The sequence below is a fragment of the Aquila chrysaetos genome, chromosome 10, assembly GCF_900496995.4.
Source record: "Aquila chrysaetos chrysaetos chromosome 10, bAquChr1.4, whole genome shotgun sequence".
In the NCBI taxonomy this organism is placed as follows: domain Eukaryota; kingdom Metazoa; phylum Chordata; class Aves; order Accipitriformes; family Accipitridae; genus Aquila; species Aquila chrysaetos.
This window is the reverse complement of record NC_044013.1, coordinates 6,307,599-6,325,516: the sequence shown is the minus strand read 5'-3', so window position 1 is coordinate 6,325,516 and position 17,918 is coordinate 6,307,599. Positions and strand designations below refer to the sequence as shown.

At 50.1% G+C, this 17,918-nt stretch overlaps 1 protein-coding gene across 11 annotated transcripts in view; it reads left to right on the top strand.

Moving 5' to 3' along the window:
* Window positions 1-17,918, top strand: part of TNIK (TRAF2 and NCK interacting kinase) — a 168,616-nt gene that overhangs the window by 128,243 nt on the left and 22,455 nt on the right. For 3 of the 11 annotated variants that reach the window (XM_030027622.2, XM_030027625.2, XM_030027633.2), the window contains 9 exons: window positions 290-400; window positions 881-967; window positions 2,179-2,379; window positions 7,136-7,300; window positions 9,165-9,404; window positions 11,744-11,850; window positions 14,574-14,737; window positions 15,903-16,000; window positions 16,721-16,744. In XM_030027622.2, coding sequence (XP_029883482.1) covers window positions 290-400; window positions 881-967; window positions 2,179-2,379; window positions 7,136-7,300; window positions 9,165-9,404; window positions 11,744-11,850; window positions 14,574-14,737; window positions 15,903-16,000; window positions 16,721-16,744 — 1,197 coding nt within the window. Of the gene's footprint in view, window positions 1-289; window positions 401-880; window positions 968-2,178; window positions 2,380-7,135; window positions 7,301-9,164; window positions 9,405-11,743; window positions 11,851-14,573; window positions 14,738-15,902; window positions 16,001-16,720; window positions 16,745-17,734; window positions 17,738-17,918 lie in introns of all 11 variants that reach the window. The other 8 variants (XM_030027630.2, XM_030027629.2, XM_030027624.2 and 5 more) reach the window with 7 other exon arrangements.

Here is a 17,918-nt window from a genome sequence, read left to right as displayed (position 1 = left end):
CTTCACCTGCAAGCGGGAGAAGAAATGGGGTTACGTGCGTGGTCCGGTGCTAGCTCAAGGATGCTACGGGTTCTCTGTAGCCGATACTGGGCACCGGAGCGCGTGAGGTCGGGGTGGGATCGACAAGCCCCTCTGCCACCCCAAACGGACCTGCCTGCTGGCAAGGCATCTCCTCGGGTGGGCGGGAGCGTTGCAGGTCGCCGGGCTGCCCGAAAATGATGAGAAAAATGGACTTTGAGGTCCCGGGGAGAGGAGTGGGGGTGCTGACCTGTGCCTCCTGCCCCCACAGCAGCAGAGGCGGGAGAAGGAGCTGCGGAAGCAGCAGGAGCGGGAGCAGCGGCGGCACTACGAGGAACAGATGCGGCGGGAGGAGGAGCGGCGGCGTGCGGAGCACGAGCAGGTAACCCGGCGGGAGCGGGGCGATAGCCTTCGGCGCGGGTTCCTCTTCCTCTAATCAGAGATTTGCTTGTCAACACGTTTTTTGCCACTTGAGAGCAAATTGCTTAATTGCTTAATTGTGTCGCTTTCCACTGCCGTCATTTATTTCCGTGTGGATCCACTTGCTGGCCTGCAGGTGTAGAGACACTTGACGCAGGTTTTTCTCACCCGCTTGTTCCCAGGGTGGGGTTTAGTGGTGTTCCCAGTTAAAGTTCGCCATTTCCCGGTGGTTTTCCCTCTTTACCCTCGGAGGTCCCTTGTAGAGCGGTGGACACCCTGGGCTCCTTGGGCAGGGACGGAGGGTGCCCGGGCTGATGGATCGGTGCCAGCTCCTGGGCGGGGTGGATGCGGGTGCCCACCTCATTCTCCTTCCTCTTGGGAAATACTGGCTCTTTTACCTTCTCTCTCTTTTTCCTTTGATCCTTGCTGCCCATGCCTCCAGGAGTACATCAGGCGACAGTTAGAGGAGGAGCAGAGACAGTTAGAGATCCTGCAGCAGCAGTTGTTGCAGGAGCAAGCACTACTTCTGGTAAATGGGAGGCCCCGGCCACGCTTGCCGCTTTCTGCCCGTGTCGCGTCCGCATGTGCCCACGTGCGCCCGTGTGTCCCCCCCCCCCGAGTGCCTCCTGCCGCCCCGAGGCGTGGGGGACGCCGCCGTCACCGCCGAACCCAGAGCCTCCCGTCCCGTTCCGTGGCTGCGAGCATGCCTCGATTCCCCCGCCGCCGCCGCTTCGGGCTGGGTCCCCCCGCGGTGCACGGCTCTCTCGTTGCATCCTTCCCGCGGCGTCGGCATGCTCGTGCCTTGATGAGAGGAGCAGCCCTGTTTGTTGCCGCGTAGTTTTGAAGGCTGTTTGCAGCATGCTGGAGTGTGGTCGAGCTGTCGCGTGCCTGCACCCGGCAAACCCACCCTGCCATGTGGGTTTTCATATTCCAAGTGAAGGCTTTTGTTTTAATTTCCCTGCAGGAACGCTGTATATTCCCTCTTGTGCTGTTTGCATTCTAGATGTCCTCTTGTTTTTTGTTTAATTTGGTTTTGAGTTACCCTTTTCAATGCTGGTAGCTGTTACTGTCACTGCATGTTCTTTTAATCCACAGGGATTATTCTTTTTTGCTCTTGCTATTAATTTTGTTTAGGGAAACGAAAAACCCTCATGCAAGCCCTTGCCTTTTAAAAAGGCCCTTTCAAAATGACTTACTCGTTAAACCTCGTAGAGATGTAGGGATTCAGAAAGATCATACAGTTGGCTCTGCTCCGCAGCCCTTCCCACGACCAATGAGTTGGTCCTACAGAGGAGTTGGCTTCAGTTGGGTTTTGTCTGACCCGGTGACGTTTGGCACCTCGTCGGATTGATCCTTTGTTCTTCCCATCCAGAAAAATCTGGGCAAAATCAATGGTAACCCCTCAGCAGACCTCAGCCCTGGGGGGGGGTCTCGGAGGGTTTCCCAGCGAGGCAGTGCTAGCACCCCCCATTCCCAGCAGACGGGGCAGTTCACCAGCTGCGAAGTGCCAGTGCCGGGTTCACAACTCTGAATTTGTTGGCTCTGTCCTCCCAACTGTCTCTCCTCCGGGATGCTTTACAGCTCAGTCCCCAGAGTCTTTCAAATCCATGAGCTTTGCCAGAAAACAGCCTTTCAGATACTCAGGCCCCATTTTGCACCCAAACAGATAAATCTGCGGTTTGCAGCCCTGCGTTTACAGGCTGGCCGGGCACCCGTGTCACTGCGTTTTCTTCTGGGTAGGAGTATAAGCGCAAGCAGCTGGAGGAGCAGCGGCAAGCGGAGAGGCTGCAGAGGCAGCTCCAGCAGGAGCGGGACTACCTGGTCTCCCTGCAGCAGCAGCAGCAGCAGCAGCGGCAGGACCAGAGGCCGGCAGAGAAGAAACCCCTCTACCATTACAAAGAAGGGATAAATGCCAGCGAGAAACCAGCGTGGGCCAAGGAGGTAGGCGAGAGCGAGGAGCGTGGTGATGCTTGTCTGCATCCGCAGGGCTGGGCACGCCGTTCGGTCCGAAATACGTACGGCAGATTGCACTCTGCTGGGTCGGCCTTCGGCAGATGCCATTAGCTGTGCTGGAAATGCTCCCGGTTTAATGCAGCGTGTGTGCGTCTGCGCGTACGTTTGTGCAAGCAAAGGGAGTGGAGGAAGGAGGTTTTTCCATGAGGGCATGCGAGGAGGAGAATGGATCCCTCCGGGAGGGGTTCAGCCGTAGCCGGGGACTTGTGGACGTGCCAGGAGCTCCTGATGCTCCTTCCTGGCACGTCCACGAGTCTGCTGGGGGTCAGGGGCGAATGCAGAGGGTGGTTGTAGCGGGTTCTTTGCTGAGTGCTAATTCAGTTCCCCATAGTCAAACAGGGATCAGACAGCTCTTCCTCGCGTGCTCAGGGCTGTATCGCCTGGGGTTGCTCTTCTTTTCGTGATTTTCAGGAAGGCAAGCCACATTGCTGATTTTCTTTTTCTCTCCAGCAAAAAGAGGGAATTGTTGTAACAATTGTGAGATCTTGAATATTAATTATTGCTTGGCTGAATAATCTTGAAAAGATGAAGACATGCATTGTCTGCAATGCGGTTTCAGGATCATGTGCAAACTCTTTCTCCTTAATCTCTTTGTGGTGGCTCCAGTAAGACTGGTGCCCACTCTTGCTATTAATTTTTCTGAAGTTCTTTGTGTTTAGTTGGTTTAATTTTGTAACCCTACTCCTGGGCAGAAAGATTTGTTAATAACTCGCCTATTCTTCCTGCTAAGTAGGATCACTGCTCTGCTGCCAAATGTCTGGCACCCTTTAGTCCTGGCAGAGATGTGATGTGCATCCAACACGTAGTTGTCTCCTGGTCTTTCCTCTTGTCAGCCCTCAGTCGCATCCACAATACCTGCAAGCATCAAATGCTCGAGAAATGCAATCAGCTGTCCATTGCTAAGCAAAGGCCAATAATATGAACGCTTCTTAGCCTTTCTAAACCATCACAGGGATAGACGTGGGTGTCAAAAACTCTTTTCACCTCTTTATACTCCCCTGGGTTTCTCCTTTTTTCCCATCCGATTTTAGTCTTTTGCTAGCGGTGTGCCAGATGACATATTTTCGTGGAGTTGCAGCGTCATTCTCCAGCCCTTCCAGTGGGAGAAGAGGTTTGGTAAGTGGGTCTGCAGATGAGATGTTCCAGATGTGCTGAGCTGCCTCTGACAGGAGAGCCTTCCGCCTGGGTGGTGCTGCTGCGGCTTTGTGCAGAACTGGGTCTCTCTTGTCCATCTGCAGAAACGCTGAGGGTAGATAGCAGGCAGGAAAAAGGGGGTAAACTCTGTCTTTCATTGCCTGGTTTTAAATAAATCCTCTAGAACGTTGCTAAAGTACCTCTGGCGCTGTCTTCAAAACTATAACAAAGACATATAAAAAGGAATCTTATTCTTTATCTGGAGTGAAGGAGAAAAGTACTGGATTTAGCTTTTCATTTCAGACACAAAGGCCCATTTCTTCTATTCCGTGGGAGAGGTGTCTTTTTTTGATGCCATCACTGGAAGCAGGGCGTTGGGAACTGTACAATGTGAATAAGAGCAGCAGAACGTGGCCTCATACCCTTTGCTGAAATTATAGGGAAAATGAGGTTTCCTGTTGTTGGGGAACATCTCTAGCTTCCACCAATTAGCTCTCCAAACCATTTATTCTTTACCTGTGTCACTCTGTCTGGTTTCTAATGAAATGCTCAAAGCAGCGACTGTGGCATCTTTCTGCTCTTGGGAGCAGTAGTTTGATGTACTGCCTTGACACAACACCCTTGGGAACTTCCCAAAACTACTCCTCTTGCCTCCATCCCCTGTTTTATCTACTGCCTAGTCCCACTTTTAGCACAATTCAGCTACTTTGCTGCATATATTGAAGTACCATCCTTGCCGGCTATACAAATAGACTTGTGCTGATACTTAATCAGCCTACCATGGTTCTTGCTATAGTTTAGCAATTTCCATACCCAACCCATCCATGCATGTTAATTTAACAGAAATATTGAGACTTTATTTTCCTTTGGGAACAAGAAAAAGACAAGTCTGGTGCTCAGCCTACAATTTGTGGAGGCTCTGCAGAGCTTATTGGGATATTTCCTGAGGATTTTGCATGATATCCCGTACCGTCCTTGTTTTTATGCTCTTTGGTCTCAAGTCTTCTCTCTCAGGAGCTTGATCACCACGGCTGAGTTCTTCTCGTGCCGTGCCCCTCTCAGCTTTTCATACCTCTCCTTTATGCACTTATTTTCCCACCTCACTCGTCTTCAGATGGTGACTCCAAGACCCTGCAGATGTTGGTTAAAGCATAAAGGTGAGGCTGTGGCCACTCACATTGCGGTTGTGTCCCTGAGTCCCCTTGGTAAGGGACTGGCCTGTTGGTGAAGACAAAGCTCTGGGTTAGGAACCAGGCTGTACTGCATCCTTCATAGCTTCCCTGGAGCGCAGTCAAGGATTTCTCTTTGTTATGCTGAACAAAACAGTCTGATCAAATAGTGCTACCAACACATATGGATGCACATCCCCGTCTGCTGTCCCTTCTCCTCATCCTCTTGTGAGGGAAGGGTTATCCACTGGAAATGGACTTGGGATACAGCTTGGGTGCTGTCCCAGACCTGCCCTGTTTACCCAGGCACATCTCTTCTTTAAGCAAGGACTAGCTGAGCCTTTTTGGACATCACGTTGGGACCCTCTGATGATCCAGCCAGGGACGTGGCATTAGCATTCTAAGCAGAAGTACTGTAAGTAGCAGCTCTCTCTGTTGCTGGCTCTGTCGTTATGGACCAGTATTTGCTAAACGAAGTGATGCAGATAGCCGGGTCTGACTTCTCGGTGACAAAGAAGCTTGGTCAGCTGAAGGAGGGGTTTGGGCACGTATATGCCATACATGACCATGCATTAAGGAGGGAACGGGTTTAATCGGATGTTTTCCACGCGTTGGCCAGGCCCTGCGGTGCTTTCTTGCAGCTCAGAGCTTCCCGGGGGCTCGGCTGTGCGTCACGAGCTGCGCTGTTCTCTGCAGCAGCCAACGCGCACATCAGCTGCTCCTTCAGTCCCGGTGGCTTTATCCTTCTCTCGCTTTGAAGTGATGTATTAAAACATTAGCGGCCTTCCACTGGGACCTGCACAGAAGCTGCTAAGGATGTTTCCTGTTTGAGGGGAATCTTGAGTTCAATTAGAGATGGCTTGAACCAGAGCGATGATGAATTCCTGCAGGGTTTTGCTGCTTTTTCCCCCTCTCTGCCTAATGGTGGAGTCACTCAGGCTCCACGAAGTACAGCTGGAGAGTCCCAAGAGCATCCTCTGCTGTGCTCGTGCAGCAAAGTGCTAGCGAGGAGATGCTGGCAGTGGGAAACCAAGCGCCTTTCCCCTTCCCAGTACACAGACATCCCCATTTCATCACTCTCCTGCCTTCTCCTCCACGCAAGCTTTGAAGTCCTCCATAATTAGCTGCACATTACGGCTTGGCAGCGCGCCGGAGAGCGCCTGCAAACAGCCGGAGGACTCGGCGGCGGCACCGTCTCTGCCTGCTGTCGTTCGCGCCAAGGCTTGGCTGATAAGGAGATGTGCTGGACCAGGCCTGCGACCCAGCGCTCGTGCTGCTCCTCCCTCGTTCAGAGGGAGCTCTCCTTCCCGCCCTGCTCTCCTTCCCATCCTTGCGTCCGCTCCCGTGGGCATCGCTGAACCGAGCTCTGCACGGCCTCTGCTACCCGGTGGGCAGCGCCTGGGGAAGCTGTGACGACCTCTTAGGACACAGCAGTGGCCCAGGTGGTCCCTCGTGGACTGGAAAGGAAAGAGTCCGTAACACAAATCTCTTAACCTAAATTTTATTCTGACTCCTGCTCGGTGTCTGAAAGAGGAAAAGATTCATTTTTATTAATATAATGGCTCTTTTGTTTCATGAGTATTTATTTACTTAAAGAAGAGCTGTGGTTCTTTCCAAGCAAACCTGTTTTAAAGATTGTCTTTTAACATGACGTTGTACATGGTGGAATCAAGACGTGCTAAGGGTATTTATTTAACACGTGAATGATACGTAAATGAAAATACACGTCAGATCTCGAGGTATCAAAAATTCTGCATAGCATATGCTGCATGAATATCAATGCATGCAGTCTAACTGCAGGAGCACCCAGATTGCACGTACGTCTGGGTTAGCTGAAACCGCTGTATTTTGATCAAGGGTAACTGAAAGCAGTGGGCTTTGGGTTTATTTCTCTGTCAGCAATAGAGGTTTTTCCCCTTCCATACATGACAAGGTGCCAGACTCACTAAATCTAGATCAAAGCCAGCCGTTTTCTGGCTGCCATGTTTATTCTTTTATTCGGATCGAACAAAAGCACTCCTTGGCGTTTATAGTAGTGAAGGAAAAGGGTCCCCTTGCTTAAAGGTACATTTGAGAAGAAGCAAGAGCTTCTCAGGAGTCATCTTCTAGAAATGCCTCTCTGAGGCATGTTGCCTTTTATTTATTTTTCCATTTTGTATTCAGAAATGAATTATGCGCATAAATACAAGTAGTCCTTTCGGTGTCTTTAAAATGCATTTATTGCACAATCTGCCAGGTAACTTGGATTCCATGATCATACAATATATATGATATCCCTAAAGAGAAGAGAGCTTCCTACGTATATATATGTGCATGCCTTGGTCTTCGGTTGGAAATGGCTTTTTACGGGGCGTTCACCCACTCTCCCCGTCTCACCGCAGGTGGAGGAGCGCTCCCGGCTCAATCGCCAGAGCTCGCCGGCCATGCCCCATAAGGTGGCCAACAGGATTTCTGACCCCAACCTGCCTCCTCGGTCGGAGTCTTTCAGCATTAGCGGCGTGCAGCCGGCCCGGACCCCTCCCCTGCTCCGACCTGTGGACCCGCAGGTAAAGGTGCTTCCCCCGGCAGGCTCACCTACCGGAGCCTGGATGCTGGGGGTGCTGGTAAGGTAACAAGAAAAAGAGCGGATTAAAGGGAAATAGTGTCTTGCTCCCTGGTTTCTCAGCCTTAAGCGTATTCGTGAGCGAGAGCAGCATCTACATTCATGAGTGGATTCCTCTTGTCACCTCCATGTGTTAGAAACATCACGCTGCTTTATACCTTCCTTTGAAGCATCACGTACTGGTTTGCTGCCAGAAACAAGCTGGAGGACTGAGAGGAACCGCTGCTCTGGTCCAGTGCGGCAGTTGCTCTGTTCCTCTTTGGGATCTGGTTTATGTAAAGGACTAAAACCACAGCGCCTGGTACAAAAGACCCGGGACGCTTTGATGCTGAGGATCCTCAGAAAGAGGTTTTGCTTTCTTTGCCGCTTTAATTCAAGGTTTTGTTTTGGTTTTCCATTGAGTTGACATCAGTCACAAACACATCTGGAGAGGGCATAGATCACCATGACCGTCACAGAGAAGGGGCTTCGTTATTTTAAAAGTTTCTCCCAGCCACGAGGTCTGTAAGTACTCTGCCACCGAAAGCTGTAGGAGTGTCGGTGCTGGCTCTGGCCCAGCCCCTGGAATTGCTCCCGCAGATCCGCAGGCTCCAGCAGGGATTTCAGAGGGAAGTACAAAGCCTTTGCTCCAAGTCCGGCTGGGCTTTCTATGGGAAAATGTGCCAACTAAGTGCCATCCGCGTGTGGTGTGCGCACCTGTAGGACAATGCCAGCTTTAAACAAAACACGTGCAGGAAAGCCCTTAAACACACAGCTTTTTTTGCCCAGCGTGCATGGTCTATATACATTGGGAAGTGGGTGAAACCCCAATTCACCGCAATTTCTCTGATTGACCAAATATTTTTCAGTCACCTTTTTGGCGACCTATATCATCAACAGCTACAAAGACTTTTGTTTGGCAATAAAGTAGTAATGAAAAAGTTGCTCGAACCCCAGACACCCGTGTAAATGCATGCATGCATACACGTAGGCACGTGATACATGTACATGCGTACATAGATGTGTATGTAGAAACGTCAAATAAAAGTTACAGCCCCGCTGTATCAAAGAAGTGCAGCTTCACAGGGTCCTGGGAAGAAGCTCTGATTTCACAAACTCTAACTTTGTGAATTTCTCAGATTTCCCCAAACAGATGTCAGTATTCCTTTCACTCGTAACCTTTAGATCTATAGGGCTGATCCATGGGGTAGGGGCTACCTAGACCTATAGAAACTCATGCCTCAAGATTTATTTTTTTAAGCCATCTATGCCTCAGAATTCCTGACAATTTTTTTTTATTATTATTTATTATAGTTTCCTTCTTTTTTTTTTTTTTTTTTCATTTTTAACAGGGAAAATCCATGCCAAACCTCATTAGCGCAACCTTAGAGGTGCAGGCGTAGGAGCTGGAAATTTGGCCAGCGGCAGGCAGAGCCTGGGGCGGGCACGGTGTGCGCGGGAGCTGGCAGGAGGGAGCAGCCTGCCCCGGCTCCTGGGGTGGTACCCACAGAACGGCGCGGGGCTGTCGGTACGAGCCGTATCACCGTGCGCACGCAGGAGCGGTCAGGACTGAAGCATGGCATTGCCCGATTTTAAAAGGCTGAGCTGCGTGAGCGTGATTTTTAGTAGGTCTTGCATTGAAGCGATGTAAGTCAGAAGGTCCTGAAACCAAGGCAGTGCTGATCTCAAACCGAGGGGGCTTTTGAGTGCATCCGAAGTGCTAATCAAATTTTTTTTTTTCCAATCAAATTTTTAAATATCTTTTTTTGATTCCTTTTTTTTTTTTTTTCCATTTTGTACTGATAGTTCTGTTTTGACTTGGTGCTTAGATTCCACATCTGGTCACTGTGAAATCCCAAGGAAGCTCCTTGTCTGGGTCTCAGTCACTGCATGAACAGCCTGCAAAGGGACTGGCTGGGTTTCAGGAGGCTCTGACGGTGACCTCTCACCGCACTGAGATGCCAAGGCAGAACTCGGACCCCACCTCAGAAAACCCTCCTCTGCCCCCTCGCATTGAAAAGTTTGACCGAAGTTCTTGGTTACGGCAGGAGGAAGACATTCCACCAAAGGTAACACTATCGCTCCTCACTTTCAGCACATCAAAGAGGCAATCCCAGAGCTAAGTCCCCGCGGGACGGTGCTGCGCTCAGCACCTCCGGCAAAGCAGAGTGGGCAGGACCGAGCCCATCCCCGTGGCTCCGCGGCGGGTACCGACCTGCCCGGGGGCTACATTTCCCGAGGCAGGTTTCGCACGAGATGCCGGGACCTGCTCTTGGGTGTGCACGCAGCGCTGCAAAATAGTGTTGTCCTCCAGCAAAGAAAGTTCTCGAGCCCAGACAGAGGCCAAAATAAATTAATATCTCCTTTCCCTAGGATAAAAAACAACCTTCCGTTTAAATAGAATTATAGGAACATAAAATTTGTCACACTCAATAAGACGGGTCCTTTTTAATCCGGTACCGTGCCTCCAGTTGCAATCAATATTTGATGGAAGACTTGTAAGGGCTCCAGCAGCTTTATACATTCATTGACATTTTGGCAGCATCTGGCAGTACCTCTTTAATTAAGACTCTTCTGGACCAGTATTTCGATCGCATTGTTTATACACCTTCGTTTTGGAAGAATTATAACTTGGCCATTAAAGTTCCCCTTACAGTGAATCAGTGCTCAGCCTGGGAGGATTTTTACAGAGAAAAAATGATTACAAATTGATTAGTGACAGTGAGGCAGTATTTGTCCCGGATCGAGAGGCAGTTTTTCTATGTATTAACAAAGTAAGTGACTTGCCTTTTTAAGAGCAAAATACCAGCTACCAGGTAAGCCTCCCTGTGCAAGGGATCTATGGTGGTCTCTCACGCGTGTGAATAATGTTCCTATTTCTGCTACCACTGAGCAAGAGGAGACATCGGTGCTCACCTAAGAGGAAAAGCAAGCCAACAGCTCCTGGAGCTGTCCGTGTGCTTCGCTCCTCAGTAGCGCAGGAGGGTGGCTGCCTGATTTTAACCTCATTTTGGAAAACCCTTTGCAGTTTGATGTTGGCTTTTGCCTTGAGTCCTTTGAGAAGGGCATCTCTTAACTGCAGCGATGCGCTACGCGGTGAGACCACGGCACCTGCTCCTCGGAAAAAAACTCTTTTCCAGCGCTATGGAGTATTTTCCCCCTTGGCTGAGGGAACATGAGCTCTGGAAGGGCTCCTCACCAGATCACATTTAAGGCCGTCGTATCAGCAGTAATACTCAGGAGGAGTCTGACTTCGCATTTTACTGCCCGAAGTGGCTTTGATGTGTTTGTAAGCGGGAACGAAAGGCCTGCCCCGTGAGGCAGGGCCGGCTGTCTCTGTGGTCTGGGGTCTTGTTTCTGCCAGTGCTTACGGCTGGATGCTTCAGAGGAAGGTAAAAAACTCCCCAAGTCCCGACTGCAGAGTACCCTACCCGGAGGGAAGATTGCTTTTTAACGAGACAAGCTGTAGCTAGCGATGCCACAGAATATAAAACTCGCTCGCTCTCTAAATCTTTTTATCTCGCCTAACATAACTGCGTGTTTATTCTCAAAAAAAAAAAAAAAAACCAAAACCCCAGCTAACCCTTTTTTTGCTAATCCCGCTGAGCCCTTGCTAGCCGGTGCAAGGTATTGCGCGGTGAGTATCGTCGTGCCTCTCCACGTCAGCCCGCGCTGCCGGGGGATGAGACCACCGCGCCTGCGGCCACGCGGCAATGCCCGTGCTCGCGCGGGACGCGGCAGGGCTCCGGGGTCGCCCGCCGTAGCACGCGTCGGCTGCGGCTGCCTTTGGGTTTCTGCCGGCGGCGTTGACGGCGAGCTGTCCTGCCGGCAGCGGGGTTTTGGCAGCGGCACGCGAAGGTCGTGGGGTTTAATGCGAGCGTTAGGTGGGTCGGTCTGGATCTTCCCGCTATCAGTCCTCTTGTTCGTTCACCGGTCAACGCCTTCTCTCTGCTGGCGTGTGATAAATCTGAGCTAGAGATGCTAAAAACTCCACCGTGGCTGCTGAAAGGCACTTCAGTCTGAATTTTACCTTCAGTACTATACGTTTTTGGGTTTTGTTAGATTGAAATTACGTATATGTGTGTGTGCGTACCTTCATTTTTGAAATAATAAATGCCCTGCTTGATGGTAGCCGGGCTGTTCTGCGTGCTGCTGGGGGCTCCTCTGCTGGGAGCATCCCTGACCGCACCTTTGCAACTCGTTTCTGTCTCACGCTCAGGCGATTCCTTCTAAAAGCTGAGAGCTTTGTGGTTTATAATTGCTATAAATATTGCCTACCTCTCAGTGGGAAATCAATCGTAAACGGAGTCTTAAGGCAGTGCTGAAAGGTGACCTCTCAGAGGTGCGCACGGCCGCCCGACGTGGTGGGGCAGAGCGGGTGACAGCAAACGTCTCCCTTCTTTTCCAGGTGCCTCAACGAACCACTTCCATATCCCCTGCTCTGGCGAGGAAGAACTCCCCGGGCAACGGCAGCGCCCTGGGGCCCCGGCTGGGCTCCCAGCCCATTCGGGCAAGGTACGGACACCGAGCGGGACGGGCAGGAGTGATCCCGGCATCGCCCGGCTGGAGGAGAGCCCGAACATGGGCTGGGGTTTAGCCCTGCTTTTGCTGACTGGTGACAACACGAGGTTTGCGGTGCTTCTCTTGTCACCGGGATGAACTTTGGCATTTCGTTAGTATTTCGTACTGACACCAAAGGCTGTGAGCGCTTGGATCCCTGGAGGCTTTGCTCCCCGGGCTGAATACGTTCCTGGGCATTGCAGGGTTTGGAGGTGGGACGCTGCATCTGCTGCTGTGGGGTCGAAGGGGAATTTGGGCGCTCCCTTTAGTGGAATTAGGTTCTGGTTCTCCCGGAGTCACCTCTCGCATATAAAGGGATCCCTATAAGCCAGTGGGGAGATCTCGGTGATACATACCATACGTTTCCTATGCATCGGAGCAGCTTTTCACAGATAACGACCGAGGAATGTGCTGAGGGGCAGACGCTGATACAGCTTGGTGAGATCTTCCTTAGGTGTAGATCAAGGATTAAATTCCTTTCGGCTTCCCAGGGCTAGGGCCTTTAGCTTAGCCAGATCCAGCTCTCCGGCACGGCGGTGTGCAGGGCGCGCTCGTAGCATCGCGAGGAAGGATGCCGCACCACGGCAGCGGTCCGGTCGCTGCCATGTCGGAGCTATCCCTGGGCACGATTAAAACGAGCAGGGGACTTGACAGGCTCTGCTCAGAGCTGGATGGAAAAAAACATGGCTTAGTCACGCGAGAGCTTGTCTCTGGTTTGCAGAGCACCGTGGGCAGATCTAGGCCTCTGACGGGCAAATCTCAGGGTAAATACGTGTCCACGTAGCCTTGTGTGATGGAGCTCCTTGGTTTCTTCTTCCTGCCTCGTCCTTTCAGGGTGAGGTCAAAAAGCGAACGCCGGGATGTTCGTAGCCGTGCGCTGTCACCGTGTCAAGGCGTATGGACTTTCTTTCCAGCTCAGTGCCCCGACCGTGCATCAGCAAACGCGCGTACAGCGGGCGGCAGCCTAGAGAAGCTGGCAGGGTTAGCAGAAGGAGGAGGAATCTTTTTTTGGTGTTGTTACTTTTTAAAATTAGACAAAAAACCATTCATACCGTGGTTGGTTCCTCTTTATTGCTCAAGGCTGAAGCGTTTTGAATGCTTGAAAATGTTGTTGTTCTAATTAGCTGTTGCTGGAAGGACAATTTAAAATGCGGAGGGATGTTGGACTGCATGGTCCTAGCAAGTGATAGTATTGAAAGTAAAAAGGATAATGGGAGTCTGGGATTCAAGTTGAAGGTTGCTCAGTGTTTGCTGCAGCCTCTCGGTCCCAGTCCTGGTTCGTGCAGGTAAATACATTGGTATTATTTTATTCAAATACATTTCATGAATATAATTTAGCTAAGGACGTGTCATCTGTACAACGTGAGCTGGAGGCCTTCAGTTTGATGAAAATTGGAAATTATTAGGATGCTACCATGTCCATTAAACTAAGTATTCCGTGAAATGGTTTCACATTTCATTTGTCTCACAGTAATGTAGCATTTCTCCAATTTTCCTTTTTAACCACTCCTGTTGGTTCTTGATTCCTCCCATGCATAAATGCAAATATTATTAAAATACGCTTTCTTTTTTTTGTCACCCTATTGTAACAAATGAGGGGATATTTCCTTGCACACAGAAAGTTACTGTCTTGCTCTCAGCATTTTAATACCTACCTGTGTCAATGCAAGATAACACTTGGCAGGGATTTTATATAACACCCATGCTAGGCGGTATCCAAACAATTCTGCCAACGACCCCGTTATGGTGATGGGCCTTTGCACAATTAGCACCGTCGTGGTTGTTCTCCGAGGGACGCGCTGTGCACACCCCGCAGACCTTGCACTTCACGTGCAATTGCATTATGTCATGTGGCACTATTACTGCATCATTTTTATGTACGCAAAGTCCTAATTGGACTTGACAGAGAAAGCTTTCTATGCATTTTTAATAGGACTTTGAATAATAAGATCACTTAACAGAAATATTGTATAAAACCAAATTGCATAACTCTGCGTGAACATGTCTTCTGATGTCATTTCAGTGCCAAATAAGAATTAATCTTCTGAAGGCATCTGATACCCAGAGAGATATTAGTCACTCCTTGGGTATCGAGGACGCTTTTTATTCTAGATTTATGTATGTTCACAAGGGTGAGAGAAATCAAGGAAGAAAAGTGGATATCTGATGCAAGTTTGAAGCGAAGCCGTGAAAATTGGGCAGTTTGAATAAGTGGTAAAAGCGATCTGCAGCCTTGTTGCAAACTTGAGGTCCTTCCTTCACTGAAATATTTCTTTCTCTGTCTAGCGACTATTTGCAAATTCCTGCTTTTATGGTGACTATTGGTGGTTCATTAGATAACTCCAGCATTGCACATCTACAGGCTGAAAGGGAGTTCTGAGCAAAGAATCTTTTAGTTTTTGCCGAATTTGGCAAAATAAGGGCAGAAAGCTTCTCTAGCCAATTTGTCGTCGTGGTTGTGGTGCACCTGCACAAAGATGTTCAGTGCCTAGTTCTGCATAGTCCCTCGGTGGGGCTTGCCGGCTCAATAGCTTCGGAAGAGAAGACCTCAGCCCTGTCTCCTCCAGCAGAGAAGGTGTCTCCTCACCTTTGGGACTGTCAGCGTGGGAAGGATCTGAAGCCCCGGAGGCGCGTGTGACGCCGGCTGACGGTAACCCCTCTGTTTTGTGCTCCTGCAGCAACCCGGACCTGAGGAGGACGGAGCCCATCGTGGAGAGCCCGCTGCAGAGGACCAGCAGCGGCAGCTCCTCCAGCTCCAGCACTCCCAGCTCCCAGCCCAGCTCCCAGGGCGGCTCCCAGCCCGGCTCCCAGGCTGGCTCCAGCGAGCGCAACAGAGTCAGAGGTGAGGTTCTTGAAAACATCCCTTAGCACCGGGTGCGCTTTCTGAGGCTTGTTTGATACGCAGGAAGGGCAAGAGGTCTGTGATCTCGTGTATGTTTTTTAAAAAATTAAAAAACCAAAGAATTCATCATTTCTCATGTACTTCTGTGACCAGCTGGCCTCCTTGCAAACAGAGATGTTGACGCTCCCTTTTGCCTGGACGCTGATGTAGGGTGCCCACGGCAGCACGCGTCACTCCTGCGCTTGGCATCGCAGTGCCAAGTAGCTTTTACAAAAGGAGATGGGGATTATGCTTTAGGGTAAACAAGCTTCCTAACTTTAGTGACCCAAACTCACTACTTCTGTGATGGTTTCTTTGGGAGTGCGTTTCACTTTTGGTGGGTATATAGTATTTTTTTTGAGCGTCATCTTTGTGCAAAGCCTGAGATGGGCGCAGAGGAGTGAATTAGCCCATAAGAAGCTTTCTCCAAAATGCTTTTGCCAGGCAGCCATGCTGACACCGGGTTTATGTTCCTAGCCGAATTGTTTCCTCTCATCTTAGAGCCGCTCTTAAAGATACTCCATTCCCCTGTTTAATTGCAGTGGGAGTTGCTAAAGCACATACAACCCATACATCTGCATTTCTGGCACAGCCCCGCAGTATAAATCCCCAGGGCTGAAGCACATTAAAACAAACGCTGCCTCCATGCTTTGAATTTTTTATGACTTGGCCATAAGATGATATGTCTGTTGTGGAAGTCATCACTCCTCTAGGTAGTCAATAAAAGGAGTTTATCACCAATTGTCCTTTTTGGTTTGGTTTTGTTTTTACTAATGAGGAATCCTGCGACAAATAATGTCCTAGCAATGTCAGATGCTGCAGAGCTTTTAATTTATCACATGCCCTGCTCTTTTGCAAAGTGAATTTGTTTCTTCAGTAGAAAAAAGGGCAGTAATGCTGCGAGAGGGCTGTCAGTGGAGGCTGGGCTGGATTAGGGCTTCTGTTGCTGTGTTGATGGAGACTTGTTGCAGTGACAGTCAAGCAGAGAGGAGCAGGAGGGTTTTTCGAAACAACAGAAGCAAAATGATGATGAAGCCCCTGTGCCCACCTGTCCCAGGTGACAGGACGCAGCGACGGCTTTCGGCAGCATTTTAATTCCCGCTCTCTCCGCTTGCCTTTCGCCCAGGGAACGCCAAGCCCGAAGGGTCCCCCGTGCTCTCCCATGAGCCCGCCAAGGTAAAGCAGGAAGACAACAGGGACGTGACACGACCGAGCCGACCTGCTGTGAGTCTTAAATTATTTCCCGTGGGAATGTTGCCAGCCGGCTTGGCCACGTTTCCCTTCGGTGCGGTAGCACAACCGCGGGGACCCCAAAAAAGAGGCTAGTGCTGTTGCTCCTCCAGCGGAGAGACTGGAAAGCGGCGGTACAGTGAGAGCCCGTGGGAGATTTGAATGCTTAAGAGAGTGCATGAGTTTTTATCAGGAGCCCAAGTCTAGGGGAAAGCACTTAAGCCTGTGTTTTCACGTGAAGCAGATGCTTAAGGGCTTTGCTAGCTTGGGCGCAGTGGTTGCCGATGGCACATTGTTGTGTTCCGTGCTGCATGTCCCCCCGCAGCAGCCCGGCGGAGGGATGCTCTGCTCGGGGAGGCTGGGCGACCGGCCCCCGACAGCCTTCACAGCTTAAAACCGAACCTGGTAGTGGTCTCTGTACACTCCCGTTTTACTATTCTGAGCAAAATCTCATCCGAAGTGTTTCCTCCTGGTTTAATGCTGTTGACATTTGTATTTTAAAACTGCAGTCTCGGCCTAATAACGAAATGAATTTCCGCTGCTTCTCTTTTTTAATGTCTATTAATGTTTTGTTGATGTTGTTTTTTTTTCTCTACACTCCACAGCGTTGAGCTAACAATTCTAATTTTATTTCTAACCTGCTTGCCCTTCCTCTGGCTTTTTCCTGTCCCGATCTGTTTCCTCTGATGCTGATTATTCTTCCTTTACCCACAGAGCTATAAGAAAGCTATAGATGAGGTTAGTGCTATCTTTTCTCAGTGGGTCATGCCTGTGCAAGGTTGACTAGTTAGCGCTTAATATCGAACCGGGTTTTCTTGGTGCTGACGTTGAAAAAGGTGGCGATGCAGTCTTGGGTCATACGGGAGACGGAACGATTGCGTTTCGGCGTAGGGAGCCTGCCCGCGGGGAGGGGAGCGGTGCTGCTGGTGTGTCTTGCTCAGCCGTGGGCTGCCTGAAACCCGCTGGCCAGACCACTTGCATGGAGGCCGTGGCAAGAAGCACCCCGACGTTCACGCGCGGAGCACACGGCGCTGCCGTTCTTCGGCTTATTTGAAAGAGAAAGAGCGAGAGCGGAGGTTTGTTGTGCCAGTGGAGGTGGTCCGGGCAGCCCGCGCCGCTCACCGCATCCTGCTCTCAGCTACAGCCCCCGGCTGCTCACTGATTTCAGTGGGGCCATTTGCAATGCGTTTTAAGCCTAATTCGAACGAAGGCGCTTGGCCAATAAAGGGAAACAGAGCAGCGGAATACAGTGGGTAATTCACTCTCGTGGACCAGACCGTCAGCTGTAAAGCCAGAGTCGGCGGAGCCGTCTTGGATGTTGATGGGCAATGCTAGTCTTCATCCATCCTCTTAAAAAAAGTAAGAGTCCTGAATTACACCTTTTTCACCGTATGATAATATTTTAGACGTGTGTGCCTCTGGCGATGGTGAATGTTTAAATGTTCACGCGAAAAGACCCAACATTCCTGATTCAGCATTCAACTTGCCTCACACATGCATCGCTGTGCACACACTGCTGATACTGGGAACTGCAGGGCCGTAATGGAAAGCACTGGTATCAGCAGGCTCTCCTGCAGCCTCTTTCCTCTAAAAATAGAAGAGAGGAAAGAAGGAAGATGTGCTGCTTAGTTAACTTGCTCTCTTGGATAAAACATGAGCGATGCGTTTTGTTTAATGAGGTGCTTTGTTAAGAAAAAAGCACATAAATCAGTGTCTAAATAGAGGCAGCATGTGTGCTAAATTCAAGTTCAATGAGCTGTGTGATTTTGGAAACCAATCTGACTTGATTCCAGCAAATATTAAATCTAAAGAAGTCTTTGTAATTAAAAGTAATTAAAGAGCACTGATACTGCTAACTTACATATTATGTCACCCTCAGTAATAACATTTCATACACATGTGGAACTACAGA